General features: G+C 52.2%; 1 protein-coding gene across 3 annotated transcripts in view; it reads left to right on the top strand.

The window, feature by feature from the left end:
- The window catches only part of pepd (peptidase D), a 224,675-nt gene that overhangs the window by 92,973 nt on the left and 116,169 nt on the right, over positions 1-15,533 (top strand). For all 3 annotated transcript variants that reach the window (XR_005461732.1, XM_038806189.1, XM_038806190.1), the window contains exons 8-9: positions 1,325-1,400; positions 11,069-11,115. Coding sequence is in view for 2 of the 3 variants with exons in the window: in XM_038806189.1 (XP_038662117.1) it covers positions 1,325-1,400; positions 11,069-11,115 (123 nt within the window). In the remaining variant the exon portion in view is untranslated. The remainder of the gene's footprint in view (positions 1-1,324; positions 1,401-11,068; positions 11,116-15,533) is intronic.

The raw sequence follows: 15,533 nt of genomic DNA, 5'->3' as shown, positions 1-15,533 counted from the left end.
CATTGAACCAGAATTCTATACCATCAAACACTCCCAGGACAGGTACAGCACGGGGTTAGATATAGAGTAAAGCTCCCTCTACACTGTCCCCATCAAACACTCCCAGGACAGATACAGCACAGGGTTAGATACAGAGTAAAGCTCCCTCTACACTGTCCCCATCAAACACTCCCAGGACAGGTACAGCACGGGGTTAGATACAGAGTAAAGCTCCCTCTACACTGTCCCCATCAAACATTCCCAGGACAGGTACAGCACAGGGTTAGATACAGAGTAAAGCTCCCTCCACACTGTCCCCATCAAACACTCCCAGGACAGGTACAGCACGGGGTTAGATACAGAGTAAAGCTCCCTCTACACTGTCCCCATCAAACACTCCCAGGACAGGTACAGCACGGGGTTAGATACAGAGTAAAGCTCCCTCTACTCATCAGTTAGTCAGGCCAGGTGTCCCAGCTATATTGTAAATGTAAATAATCTTTATTGTCACGAGTCGGCTTACATTAACACTGCAATGAAGTTACTGTGAAAAGCTCCCTAGTCGCCACATTCCGGCTCCTGTACTGGTACACAGAGGGAGAATTCAGAATTCTCAGCTGGGACGGGAATTGAACCAAGGCTGCTGGCCTTGTCCTGCATCACAAACCAGCTGTCTAACCCACTGAGCTAAACCATCACTCCCACATTTGAACATGTCCCATTGACTGTTGGCAACTGTAGAATGTGGGACCAGAGGACACAGTCTATGTTTGGAGGCTGAAGTCAGTAATCAAACCATTCTTGCTGTGAGTCTGTGCTCATGGAGCAGACTTCCTTAGGAGACAGAGGAAGCCAGTTTTATTGATTCATTCAGATGCAGATTAGATAAGGTTAATTGAGAAAATAATCATTTGATGCAGTATATGAGTAATTTGGGACATGATGTGTGGTGAGTGTTGCATGTTGGAGAGGGTTAATGTTTGTGCCCTGGTTCCACAAGCCCTCCACCAAGGTTTTCTTCTTCATCTCCAGCTCTGATCTGGACTGATTGGTTGAATGGATAGAGATGGATTACAGCGAACCGTCAATACTCCATTATCATTGTATGCATCAGGATTGGAGAATGAGACGGAATTGGATCTTTTATTCTTTAATAAATTCCTGTTTCCGCTTATCCCGAACATTCTTCTGGATGTCTTAATGTGAATAATGGATGATAGCCCTGAACACATTGTGTTTACTGAGGGACGTTGATGTTCTGCGATATTAAATGTTGGCACAGAGTAACTGAAACATGATGATTGTTTTCTCTTTCCACCAACTCCCCTCTTCCTGCCTTTCAAAGCCGTGTGATAAAGACCGACATGGAACTGGAGCTGGTGCGTTACACTAACCGCATCTCAAGCGACGCACATAAGGAGGTGACTATTATATAAACTTTCTCGTTATAATGATCGGATCAGCCTCTGGGGGACATGACCAAGCTGACCATCCCAGACTGGGTGGCTGGAGGGGCGACCTGATAGAGCCCAGTGAAGGTATGGGAGTGTCTGATAGCGTGGGCTGGGTAGGCTTGTCCCGAATTAGAGTTCCTAAATGTTGGAACAGTCACTAACAATCCCAACAGGGAATTCAGGAGACATACCGTTAGCCAGAATGTGGTGAGAATGTGGGACTAGTAACCACAGGGAGTAGCCGCAGAGATACCGGTCAGAGCCACAGGGAGTAGCCGCAGAGATACCGTTCAGAGCCACAGGAAGTAGCCGCAGAGATACCGTTCAGAGCCACAGGGAGTAGCCGCAGAGATACCGTTCAGAGCCACAGGGAGTAGCCGCAGAGATACTGTTCCGAGCCACAGGGAGTAGCCGCAGAGATACCGTTCAGAGCCACAGGGAGTAGCCGCAGAGATACCGTTCAGAGCCACAGGGAGTAGCCGCAGAGATACTGTTCCGAGCCACAGGGAGTAGCCGCAGAGATACCGTTCAGAGCCACAGGGAGTAGCCGCAGAGATACCGTTCAGAGCCACAGGGAGTAGCCGCAGAGATACCGTTCAGAGCCACAGGGAGTAGCCGCAGAGATACCGTTCAGAGCCACAGGGAGTAGCCGCAGAGATACCGTTCAGGGCCACAGGGAGTAGCCGCAGAGATACCGTTCAGAGCCACAGGGAGTAGCCGCAGAGATACCGTTCAGGGGGATCAAGATAAAGACAAACAAAGGAATCGATGGCAAGGTCGATGGGTCAGATGGAGAAGGATGAGAGGTTGACATGGAGCATCAATATTGGCTGAGCTCAGTTCGGCTGAATGTTTCTGTGCTGTAAATGCGACGTATTACTACTCTGTAATCTAAACAACAATAAGATTGGCAGCAATATTGGTTTTCCTTAATCCTGATTCTACGCTGAAGGCAGGTGTAAATCCTGTGTGACACTGAAACCGGAGTTTCCCAACCTGCAAGATGGGTTAAAATTGCGTCCCTTTGCTTTGCCATTGCCATTCTGGCCACTGCATGTTGATAGCCCTGCTGGACGAGCTCTTTACCCTCCAATTACAGTGAATTTACAATCCACACCAAACTCAGTTAGGCCTGGCTGCTCCCTCTCATCTCCATATATTCCTATCCTTATCTCCTTCATGTGTTGAACTTCTTAAATATACCTGTTACTCATTTCAACCACTCCACAGAATCACGGAACAGAAGGCTGCCATTCAGCCCATCAAATCTGTGCCGGATGTTTCAAAGAGAATTTAGTTTGCCCCACTCCCCTGCCTTTTAACTAATATCCCTGCAGTTCCTTCCAAATATTTAACCGATTTGTTTTCGGAGGCTACTGTTGAATGTGTATCCATCATCCTATCTGACAGTGCATTCCAAATCCTAACCAACTGCTTCATAAAAATGTTCTTCATTATCTTCTTTCACCTTGTTTTGCCCTCAACCCTCAACCTTTACCCTCTGGTTATTGACCTTGGGTGCGATTCTCCCAGCCCCGCACCGGGCCGGAGAATCACCACAACCGCGCCATGCCGGCGCGTGACTCTCTGAGGTGCGGAGAATCGGCACCATTTGCGCCAACGGAGCACCGGTCGCTGCCATTGTACGAGGCCGGCCCGCCGATTCTCCGGCCCGAATGGGCCGAGCGGCCGCCTGGAAAAAGCAGAGACCCACCGGCACCGTCCACACCTGGTGGTTCCCGCAGGAACTCTGAACGAAGGGCCGGGGGGGGAGGGGGGCGACGATGGGGTCTGGCCCTCGATCGGGGCCCACTGATTGGTGAGCCCCCCCCCCCCCCCCCCCCCCCCCCCCCCCCCCCGGACTACTTGGTTGTGCGTCCAGCCCCAGAACCCCTGCGCCATGTTGCATCGGGGCCGGCGTGGTGTTCCGTAAAGCTACCGTGCATGCGCGGGTTAGTGCCGCCCCCAGTACGCGCCAGGAAGTGAGGGCGGAGCAGCATGAACCGCTCCAGCGCAGAGCTGGCCCCCTGTGGGGGACAGAAGCACTACTGCCCACGCCCGTTCCGGCATTCACGACGGTGCACACACTCTGTCCCGCGATCGGAGAATTGCACCCCCTTTACCTGTACCTTCGACATGTACCCTCTGGCTATTAACCCGCGACCTGTACCTTCGACCTGTACCCTCTGGCTATTAACCCTCGACCTGTACCTTCGACCTGTACCCTCTGGCTATTAACCCTCGACCTGTACTTTCGACCTGTACCCTCTGGCTATTAACCCTCGACCTGTACTTTCGACCTGTACCCTCTGGCTATTAACCCTCGACCTGTACCTTCGACCTGTACCCTCTGGCTATTAACCCTCGACCTGTACTTTCGACCTGTACCCTCTGGCTATTAACCCTCGACCTGTACTTTCGACCTGTACCCTCTGGCTATTAACCCTCGACCTGTACCTTCGACCTGTACCCTCTGGCTATTAACCCTCGACCTGTACTTTCGACCTGTACCCTCTGGCTATTAACCCTCAACCTGTACCTTCGACCTGTACCCTCTGGCTATTAACCCTCGACCTATACCTTCGACCTGTACCCTCTGGCTATTAACCCTCGACCAGTACCTTCGACCTGTATCCTCTGGCTATTAACCCTCGACCAGTACCTTCGACCTGTACCCTCTGGCTATTAACCCTCGACCTGTACCCTCTGGCTATTAACCCTCGACCTGTACCTTCGACCTGTACCCTCTGGCTATTGATCCTTAATCATTGGAAGCTGTTTGTCTTTATTTAATTACTGTAAACCCTTCCTGATTCGAAACACCTTTACTAAACCACCTGGTTGACTTTCTCTGTTTTAAGGAGACCAACCCCAGTTTCACTATACTCTCCATAATTCTGCAATCCCTCATCCCTAGTCACAATGTACTAAACCTCCTCTGCATTCTCTCAAATCTCGTTCTTCCAAAGGTGCGGCACTCACAATTGAATCCGGTCCTAACAACCAGGGCTGAAATAGTCTCCGGTTACACCAACACAGAAATTGGCAGCAGGGCTGGGCCTTTTGGCTCCTTGTGATTACTCTGTGATATAATGGGATTGTGGCCTCGCCTACACTCTCCCGCCGCACCACACCCCCCTCTAATCCTCCACTCTCCTGTCCACACCCCCCCCTCTCTAATCCTCCACTCTCCTGTCCACACCCCCCCCTCTCTAATCCTCCACTCTCCTGTCCACACCCCCCCCCTCTAATCCTTCACTCTCCTGTCCACACCCCCCCTCTAATCCTCCACTCTCCTGTCCACACCCCCCCTAATCCTCCACTCTCCTGTCCACACCCCCCCCCTTAATCCTCCACTCTCCCGCCACACCCCACCCCCCTCTAATCCTCCACTCTCCTGTCCACACCCCCCCCTTAATCCTCCACTCTCCCGCCACACCCCACCCCCCTCTAATCCTCCACTCTCCTGTCCACACCCCCCCCCTTAATCCTCCACTCTCCCCGCCACACCCCACCCCCCTCTAATCCTCCACTCTCCTGTCCACACCCCCCCAATCCTCCACTCTCCTGTCCACACACCCCCCCCTCTAATCCTCCACTCTCCTGTCTGCACCCTCCCAATCCTCCACTCTCCTGTCCACACCCCCCCAATCCTCCACTCCTGTCCACACCCCCCCTCTAATCCTCCACTCTCCTGTCCACACCCCCCGAATCCTCCACTCTCCTGTCCACACCCCCCCCATTATCCTCCACTCTCCTGTCCACACCCCCCTCTAATCCTTCACTCTCCTGTCCACACCCCCCCTCTAATCCTCCACTCTCCTGTCCACACCCCCCCCATTATCCTCCACTCTCCTGTCTGCACCCTCCCAATCCTCCACTCTCCTGTCCACACACCCCCCTCTAATCCTTCACTCTCCTGTCCACACCCCCCCCTCTAATCCTCCACTCTCCTGTCCACACCCCCCCATTATCCTCCACTCTCCTGTCCACACCCCCCTCTAATCCTTCACTCTCCTGTCCACACCCCCCCTCTAATCCTCCACTCTCCTGTCCACACCCCCCCATTATCCTCCACTCTCCTGTCTGCACCCTCCCAATCCTCCACTCTTCTGTCCACACACCCCCCCCCTCTAATCCTTCACTCTCCTGTCCACACCCCCCCCTCTAATCCTCCACTCTCCTGTCCACACCCCCCCATTATCCTCCACTCTCCTGTCCACACCCCCCCAATCCTCCACTCTCCTGTCTGCACGCTCCCAATCCTCCACTCTCCTGTCCACACACCCCCCCTCTAATCCTCCACTCTCCTGTCCACACCCCCCCCCCTCTAATCCTTCACTCTCCTGTCCACACCCCCCCTCTAATCCTCCACTCTCCTGTCCACACCCCCCCCTCTAATCCTTCACTCTCCTGTCCACACACCCCCTTAATCCTCCACTCTCCTGTCCACACCCCCCCTAATCCTCCACTCTCCTGTCCACACCCCCCCCTCTAATCCTCCACTCTCCTGTCCACACACCCCCTTAATCCTCCACTCTCCTGTCCACACACCCCCTTAATCCTCCACTCTCCTGTCCACACCCCCCCCTCTAATCCTCCACTCTCCTGTCCACACACCCCCTTAATCCTCCACTCTCCTGTCCACACCCCCCCCCCCTTAATCCTCCACTCTCCTGTCCACCCCCCCCCCCCCTAATCCTCCACTCTCCTGTCCACACCCCCCTCTAATCCTCCACTCTCCTGTCCACATCCCCCCCTCTAATCCTCCACTCTCCTGTCCACACCCCCCCTTAATCCTCCACTCTCCTGTCCACACCCCGCCTCTCTAATCCTTCACTCTCCTGTCCACACCCCCCTCTAATCCTCCACTCTCCTGTCTGCAACCCCCCGAATCCTCCACTCTCCCGTCCACACCCCACTCTAATCCTCCACTCTCCTGTCCACACCCCCCCCCCTTAATCCTCCACTCTCCTGTCTGCACCCCCCCAATCCTCCATTCTCCTGTCCACACCCCTCAATCCTTCACTCTCCTGTCTGCACCCCCCTCAATCCTCCACTCTCCTGTCTGCACCCCCCCAATCCTCCACTCTCCTGTCCACACCCCCCCGAATCCTCCACTCTCCTGTCTGCACCCCCCTCAATCCTCCACTCTCCTGTCTGCAACCCCCCGAATCCTCCACTCTCCCGTCCACACCCCACTCCAATCCTCCACTCTCTTGTCCACACCCCCCTCCAATCCTCCACTCTCCTCTCCACACCCTCCCTCTAATCCTCCACTCTCCTGTCTGCACCCCCCCCCCCAATCCTCCACTTTCCTGTCTGCACCCCCCCCCCTCTAGTCCTCCACTCTCCTGTCCACACCCCCCCCCCCCAATCCTCCACTCTCCTGTCCACACCTCATCCTCTAATCCTCCACTCTCCTGTCCACACACCCCCCCCCCCCCCATCCTCCACTCTCCTCTCCACACCCCCCCCCCCTCTAATCCTCCACTCTCCTGTCTGCACCCCCCCAATGCTCCACTCCTGTCTGGACCCCCCTCCCTCTAATCCTTGACTCTCCTGTCCACACCGCCCCCCCCCCCCCCCCCCCCCCCCGAATCCTCCACTCTCCTCCTCTCTGCATCCCCCCCCTCTCTAACTCCAGTCTCCTTTGTTGATTAAACATCTAATTCAACCTTGAAAGTCTTCAATGACCCAGAATCCACTGCTCTCTGGGGAAGAGAATTCCACAGGTAAAGCCCCCCCCCCCCCCACAAGAGAAGAACATTCTCTTCACATCAGTCTCATAGGGAAGATCCTCAGTTTTTAAACAGTGTTTCCTGGTTCTACCCTCCTAATTGTGTTGTCCCCTACAACCACTAAATTGCTATCTACTGGCCTTTCTTCCCCTGCACTGTGGCCTCACGATTAGTTCACTCAACCCCAGCTCCCTCCCCACACCCGTTTCCCAAACTGACATTCTGTGTCTAGCTGCAGGCAGTAATTGGCTGCTCCCTTTGGGTGCCTACTCACTTCACCCGCTTGGCAAGATCACCTGTATTTGGCCAGTTGGAAAACAAACTGGCTAACCGATAGAAGACAGAGAGTGGTGGTGGATGGCAAATATTCAGCCTGGAGCCCAGTTATCAGTGGCGTACCGCAGGGATCAGTTCTGGGTCCTCTGCTGTTTGTGATTTTCATTAATGACTTGGATGAGGGAGTTGAAGGGTGGGTCAGTAAATTTGCAGATGATACGAAGATTGGTGGAGTTGTGGATGGTGAGGAGGGCTGTTGTCGGCTTCAAAGAGACATAGATAGGATGCAGAGCTGGGCTGAGAAATGGCAGATGGAGTTTACCTGAAAAGTGTGAGGTTGTCCATTTTGGAAGGACAAATATGAATGCGGAATACAGGGTTAACTGTCCCTGGCACAGTGAGGTAGCAGTGTTAACCCGGGTCCCTGGCACTGTGAGGCAGCAGTGCTAACCCGGATCCCTGGCACTGTGAGACATCAGTGTTAACCCGGGTCCCTGGCACTGTGAGGCAGCAGTGTTAACCCGGGTCCCTGGCACTGTGAGGCAGCAGTGCTAACCCGGGTCCCGGCACTGTGAGACAGCAGTGTTAACCCGGGTCCCTGGCACTGTGAGGCAGCAGTGTTAACCCGGGTCCCTGGCACTGAGACAGCAGTGTTAACCCGGGTCCCTGGCACTGAGGCAGCAGTGTTAACCCGGGTCCCTGGCACTGTGAGGCAGCAGTGTTAACCCGGGTCCCTGGCACTGTGAGGCAGCAGTGCTAACCCGGGTCCCGGCACTGTGAGACAGCAGTGTTAACCCGGGTCCCTGGCACTGTGAGACAGCAGTGTTAACCCGGGTCCCGGCACTGTGAGACAGCAGTGTTAACCCGGGTCCCTGGCACTGTGAGACAGCAGTGTTAACCCGGGTCCCGGCACTGTGAGACAGCAGTGTTAACCCGGGTCCCTGGCACTGTGAGACAGCAGTGTTAACCCGGGTCCCTGGCACTGTGAGACAGCAGTGCTAACCCGGATCCCTGGCACTGTGAGACATCAGTGTTAACCCGGGTCCCTGGCACTGTGAGACAGCAGTGTTAACCCGGGTCCCTGGCACTGTGGGGCAGCAGTGCTAACCCGGATCCCTGGCTCTGTGAGACAGCAGTGTTAACCCGGGTCCCTGGCACTGTGAGGCAGCAGTGCTAACCCGGGTCACTGGCATGGTGAGGCAGCAGTGCTTACCACTGTGCTGCCCTGAACATCTCCCACAGTTTGTTTCAGAGGGTTTATACACTGTCCTTGTAGCTCCAGCAGCTTGCTTCTTCTCCATACATCGGGCAACAAGTCCATTACAGAAGGAAATTGTTAGATTGCTGTGGACTGTCAGGCTGGTGTCCTGGTGATTTAATTGCATTGTTCTACACGAGTGGGTGAGCAGTTTTACGTTTCAGACGGTGCAATGTGGAGCTGTGCACCAAGCCTGCAGAATCAAACTGACACCTCACCGTCTTTCAGAGAAATTGGACCATTTTCCGAAACAGCCTCGACTTAAACTTTAAAAACAACTTGTACATTATTGAGATTGTAGTCGGGTAGTAAAATGCCTCTCACCGTTACAAATAAACCATTTCCCTCCCTGATGGGAGATTCTTTGATGTTGCCACCACCTGCTGACAGACGATGAACAGTTGAGTTCGCTGCACAAATCATTGATCAGGATTGTCAAGCCTGGGACTGAGACAGCAGCTGTGAAATCTAACACTCCTCCTGCACTCACCCAACGGAAATCCCAATCCATTTTATATCGGGTGCGTGTACCTCGGGCTCGAGGTGTGCACTGCTAGTTTTTAAGGTTTTATGGTGTTTTTCATGCGCCCCTTTCAATCCCAGCTTTGGCATCATCTTTGAGGGAGATGCAGCAAATACACGGACTGTCCCAGCCGAGTGCACAGAGCCAATTCCTACCTTCTGTTCCATGAATTGGGCCAATGTAGATGTTTGTTCAATTGTACAGGTCTTTGTGCCAAGTGACAGTGACCGGTTTGTCTAATGCACTGTTCCCCTCCCCGAAACTCAAACCTTATGTATGATATTAAATTTGCTACTTTGAACATCATTCTGTGAAATATGCCTTTCAGCTTTTTGCCTCATTCTTGGGGAATGGACGACATAACTGACAAGTTTGTTATTTCATAAAATTTACAGTGCAGAAGGAGGCCATTTGCCCCATCGAGTCTGCACCGGCCCTCACAAAGAGCCCATGCCTCCAGCCTATCCCACCCTAACCTTTTGGACACTAAGGGCAATTTAGCATGGCCAATCCACCTAACCTGCACATCTTTGGACTGCAGGAGGAAACCGGAGCACCCGGAGGAAACCCACGCAGACACGGGGAGAACGTGCAGACTCCGCACAGTCACCTGAGTCCGGAATCAAACGCTGTCTCTGGTGCTATGAGGCAGCAGTGCTAACCACTGTGCCACCATGCCGCCCGGGTCCCTGGCGCAGTGAGGCAACAGTGCTAACCACTGTGCCACCATGTCGCCCGGGTCCCTGGTGCTATGAGGCAGCAGTGCTAACCACTGTGCCACCATGCCGCCTGGGTCCCTGGTGCTATGAGGCAGCAGTGCTAACCACTGTGCCACCATGCCGCCCAGGTCCCTGGTGCTATGAGGCAGCAGTGCTAACCACTGTGCCACCATGCCGCCTGGGTCCCTGGCGCAGTGAGGCAGCAGTGCTAACCACTGTGCCACCATGCCGCCCGGGTCCCTGGCGCAGTGAGGCAGCAGTGCTAACCACTGTGCCACCATGCCGCCTGGGTCCCTGGTGCTATGAGGCAGCAGTGCTAACCACTGTGCCACCATGCCGCCTGGGTCCCTGGCGCAGTGAGGCAGCAGTGCTAACCACTGTGCCACCATGCCGTCCGATTCCCTGGTGCAGTGAGGCAGCAGTGCTAACCACTGTGCCACCATGCTGCCCGGGTCCCTGTAGCAGTGAGGCAGCAGTGCTAACCACTGTGTGGCCCCAATATGCACAGAGAGGATTTACTCCACGTCCATCCTCTCTGCAAAAATGGTTTTCAGGCAGCAGGGTGTCGCAGTGGTTAGCCCTGTTGCCTCAACGCGCCGAGGTCCCAGGTTCGATCCCGGCTCTGGGTCACTGTCCGTGTGGAGTTTGCACATTCTCCCTGTGTTTGTGTGGGTTTCACCCCCACAACCCAAAGATGTGCAGGATAGGTGGATTGGCCATGCTAAATTGCCCCTTAATTGGAAAAAATGAATTGGATATTCTAAATGAAAAAAAATGGTTTCACATTTTCCTAAAAGGCAGTGGTGGCTACACTGAATTAATTCATTGACCTCGAAGCTTTCCTGGTCACCCTGAGTATATGAAAGATAGTGAGTTGTTTAATAGGATGAAGTCCCACTGCTGACTCTCGAGCAAGAATATGGATGTTTGCAGGCACTGGATGTATTGTTAGTAATTGACAGGAGCAGTGTAGAAACATCCCTTCAAACCACTAGTGCAAACAAAACGCGAGAAGCTGCTAATCCTGTTAAAGCCGCTTTCTTTGATACAGAAATGCTGTGAAATCCTGTGAGAGATACTGATTTACACCTGTTTTATTTTCCCTCTCGATCCTCCAGGTAATGAAGGCTGTGCAAGTGGGCATGAAGGAATACGAGTTGGAAAGGTCAGAGCACGTCACATCTATATTTTCAGAGAATATTAAAATGTTTCCTTCCTGTTATTTTGCACATCTTTCTTGGGAATAGTCTTGGAAAGAGCATTAGCGAGCCGCTCCAGGCAATGTGTAAATGAGGTAAATTTATATTGTCAACATGAACTGGGCAACAGCTCGTGGAAGGACCCACCAATAATTTATTGTTCAGTTTCCACTGGTTTTCAATTGTTAATTTACTGCTTGGAACCATCACTGTACATTGATGTGTTTGTGAGAACAGATTTTAGTGCAGATATTTTGATGACTGAGATCACATTTCTGACGTTGAACCTGCTCCGCCATCGTCTGCCCCTCTATTTGGGTTACCTGCCCATTCCTTCCCGCATTCAGCCAGCTGCAGCCACTGCGCCCCTGGCGCTGGTCTTTCTTCGCCCCTAATGTATGGGCTGTGGCTCAGCGGGCTAACACTGCTGCCTCTGAGTTAGAGGGTTGTACATTCAGGTTTCACACCAGCTGAGTCTAACACTTTCACTACAGGGATAGCACAGTGGTTAGCACTGTCGCTTCACAGCTCCAGGGTCCCAGGTTCGATTCCCGGCTTGGGTCACTGTCTGTGCGGAGTCTGCACGTTCTCCCTGTGTCTGTGTGGGTTTCCTCCGGGTGCTCCGGTTTCCTCCCACAAGTACAAAGATGTGCAGGTTAGGTGGATTGGCCATGCTAAATTACCTGTTAATGCCCAAAGGGTTAGGTGAGGTTACTGGTTACGGGGATAGGTTGGAGGTATGGGCTTAGGTAGAGTGCTCTTACCAAGAGACGGTGCAGACTCGATGGGCCGAATGGCCTCCTTCTGCATCATAAATTCTATGACACAGGGAATGCTGCATTGACTGATATGCCATATTCCAGGTGACACTTAAACCAGCCCCACCTCTGTTGAATTAAAATAGAAAATGCTGGAAAAGCTTAGTAGGCCTGTCAGCGCCTGTGGAGAGAGAGTTAATGTTCCGAGTCAGAGGTGGAGGGAGGGAGAAATGTGATAGATTAGAAATGGTGTAAGAATGGGTGGAGTAGGTAAAGCAGAGGGGAAGGTCAGTGATTGGTGGGAGATAGGAGAGATTACAATAAAGATGTCCCGGTAGCACAGTGGTTAGCACTGCTAGGTCGCAGTGCCAGGGATCCGAGTTCGATTCCTCCCTTGGGTGACTGTGTGGAGTTTGCAAGTTCACCCCATGTCTGCGTGGGTTTCCTCTGGGTGCTCAATGTGCGGCATTACGGGAATAGGGCAGGGGGAGTGGGCCTAGATAGGGTGCACTTTTGGAGGGTTGATGCAAACATCAATGGGTCGAATGGCCTCCTTCTACACTGTAGGGATTCAATGAATTCTATTTATAGGTTACGAGACAGAGCAAGTGTTTTTTTGAAAGCAGAACAAAATTCAAACTGGCACGGTGGGGGGATCAAAATGGAGGACGGAGTTCATGGTCTGAAGTTGTTGAACTCAATGTTAAGTCCGGAAGGCTGTAATGTGCCCAATCGGAAGATAAGATGCTGCTCCTGCAGTTTGTGTTGGGCTTCACTGGAGCATTGCAGCCGGCCAAGGACAGACAAGTGGGCATGAGGGCAAGATGGTGAATTAAAAAGGCCAGTGACAGGAAGGTTGGGGTGATGCTTGCGGACTGAGTGAAGGTGTTCCACAAAGCGGTCACCCAGTCTGCGTTTAGTCTCCTCAATGTAGAGACCCCATTGGGAGCAGTGAATACAGGCGACCAGATTGAAGGAGGCGCCAGTGAAACTCTGCTTAACCAGAGAGGGCCTTGGTTGGGGAGGAAGATGGGGAGGAGGAAGGAGGTAAAGGGGCAGGTGTTGCACCCTCTGCCGTTGCATGGGAAGGTGCCGTGGGAAGGGGATGTAGGGGAAAGGAGTGGTTCTTTCAGAATGCTGACTGGGGAGGGGAGGATGGACTTGCTGGTGTCATCATTCTAGAGTTGGCAGACATAGTGGAGGATGAGCCTTCGAATACGGAGGCAAGCTTGGTGGAAAGCAAGGACAAGCCAAACCCTCTTGTGGTTCTGAGAGGGAGGGAAAGGAGTGAGGGCAGTAGTTGAGGAAAGGTGTAAGACATGGTTGAGGGCCCTGTCAACCACAGTGAGGGAGAACCTTGGCTCAGGAAAAGGAGAGACATGTCAGAGGCGCCGTTTTGAAAGGTGGGATAATCGGAACAGATGTGACGGAGAAACTGAGAGAATGGAGTCCTTCTCGGAGGCTGGGTGTGAGGAGCTACAGTTGAGGTAGCTGTGGGAGTTGGTGGGTTGGTAATGAATATTGGGAGACAGACTATCACCGGATATGGAGACAGAGAAGCCAGGGGAGGGGAAGGAAGTGAAGGTGAGAGAGGGGTGGAAAGTGGAAGTAAAATTGGTGAGTTTTCCCAGGCCCAAACAAGAACAGGATGCAGCACTGATACAGTCATTAATGTGGGAAGATCTGTGGGAAGGGGCCTGTGGAGAGCTGGAAAAATGAATGTTCCACATACCCCAGAAAGAGACAGGTGTAACTGTGCCTGTGGCGATGTCCTTCGCTTGTTCTGTATTTATCGGGTCGTGTGTGTCTGATCATCTGAATGCTGCTTTTTAATTATGATAATTTTCTAACATTGTTGGTCTTTATTTCTATTTGTTAATACCAGACATGACTTGGTTTCTGATGAATTATTTGTTAATTAAAAGCCAGTGCAAGATAGAATCACAGCACAGATTTCTTCATAGAGTCAGGCTCCCCCTTCCATGAAATGCTGATCAGGGCTGATTGCCTTACCATTGATGGGATGGCTGCTCTGTCTCGCACTGCTTGCCTGGCTGGGAAATGATGCAACCAATGTTTGTTGCCTGCGTTAACGCCTAATACAGTAATGGGGTTCGTTAGATACGATGATTAGGAATATTGGGATAAGTTTCTCTCCTGAGGAGAGAATGATCCATTCGGCTGATTTAAAAATGTCATCGCCTAATTCACCCAGGGCCCAGGATTCTCCGGCCTTGTCAGCAAGACCTCAACCGGTGCTGTTTGGTACTGGTTCTTGAAGTTGTGAACTGTCGTGATGGCACCTCAGGGGATCTGACTGGGAGTCCAGGCCCCTGAGTGGTCAGGGACAGGGAAGGGTGGTGCCCTGGCACTCCCTCTGGCACCTGGGCACCTTCCATCCTGGCACCTTGACGCTGGCACCCTGAGAGTGCCACTTCCAGGCTGGCAGGTTAGCAATGTCACGGTGCCAGGTTGCTGGTGCCAGGGGTTCGGCCTTATCCATAAGAGGTCGGGTGAAGGGGTTCTCATGGGCCCCGGAAGAGGTAAGTTGGGTGAAGTGGTGTGTCCTGGGCCGTGGTGAGGATCCAAACTAGTCTTCTTAAATGATTTAAAGAATGGCCTCGATAGGGAGTTCCTCACCAAGGCCAGAAAAATGGAAAAGTGCCGTTGAATAACGTTCTGCTTTCACCCGCCAGTGGAAACAACCTGCCCGCATCTATCCTATCTATTCCCTTCATAATTTTTTTTTTTTTTTTTTTTTTTTTATAAATTTAGATTACCCAATTATTTTTTCCAATTGAGGGGTAATTTAACGTGGCCAATCCACCTACTCTGCACATTTTTGGGTTGTGGGGGCGAAACCCACGCAGACACGGGGAGAATGTGCAAACTCCACACAGACAGTGACCCAGAGCCGGGATCGAACCTGGGACCTCAGCGCCGTGAGGCGGTTGTGCTAACCACTAGGCCACCGTGCTGCCCCTTCCCTTCATAATTTTAAATGTTTCTATAAGATCCCCCCTCATCCTTCTAAATTCCAGCGAGTACAGTCCCAGTCTACTCAACCTCTCCTCATAAGCCAACCCCTTCAGCTCTGGGATTAACCTAGTGAATTTCCTCTGCACACCCTCCAGCGCCAGTACATCCTTTCTCAGGGAAGGAGAACAAAACTGAACACAATACTCCAGGTGTGGCCTCACTAACACCTTATACAATTGCAACATAACCTCCCTAGTCTTAAACTCCATCCCTCTAGCAGTGAAGGACAAAATTCCATTTGCCTTCTTAATCACCTGTTGCACCTGTAAACCAACTTTCTGTGACTCATGCACTAACACACTCAGGTCTCTCTGCACAGCAGCAAGCTTTAATATTTTATCATTTAAATAATCTTGTTTGCTGTATTACTACCAAAATGGATAACCTCACATTTGTCAACATTGTATTCCATCTGCCAGACCCTAGCCCATTCACTTAACGTATCCAAATCCCTCTGCAGACTTCCAGTATCCTCTGCACTTTTTGCTTTACCACTCATCTTAGTGTCATCTGCAAACTTGAACACATTGCCATTGGTCCCCAACTCCAAATCATCTATGTAAATTGTAAACAATTGTGGGCCCAAC

This window comes from Scyliorhinus canicula, chromosome 9 (genome assembly GCF_902713615.1).
Source record: "Scyliorhinus canicula chromosome 9, sScyCan1.1, whole genome shotgun sequence".
In the NCBI taxonomy this organism is placed as follows: Eukaryota; Metazoa; Chordata; class Chondrichthyes; order Carcharhiniformes; family Scyliorhinidae; genus Scyliorhinus; species Scyliorhinus canicula.
This window is presented reverse-complemented; position numbering and strand designations above follow the sequence as displayed.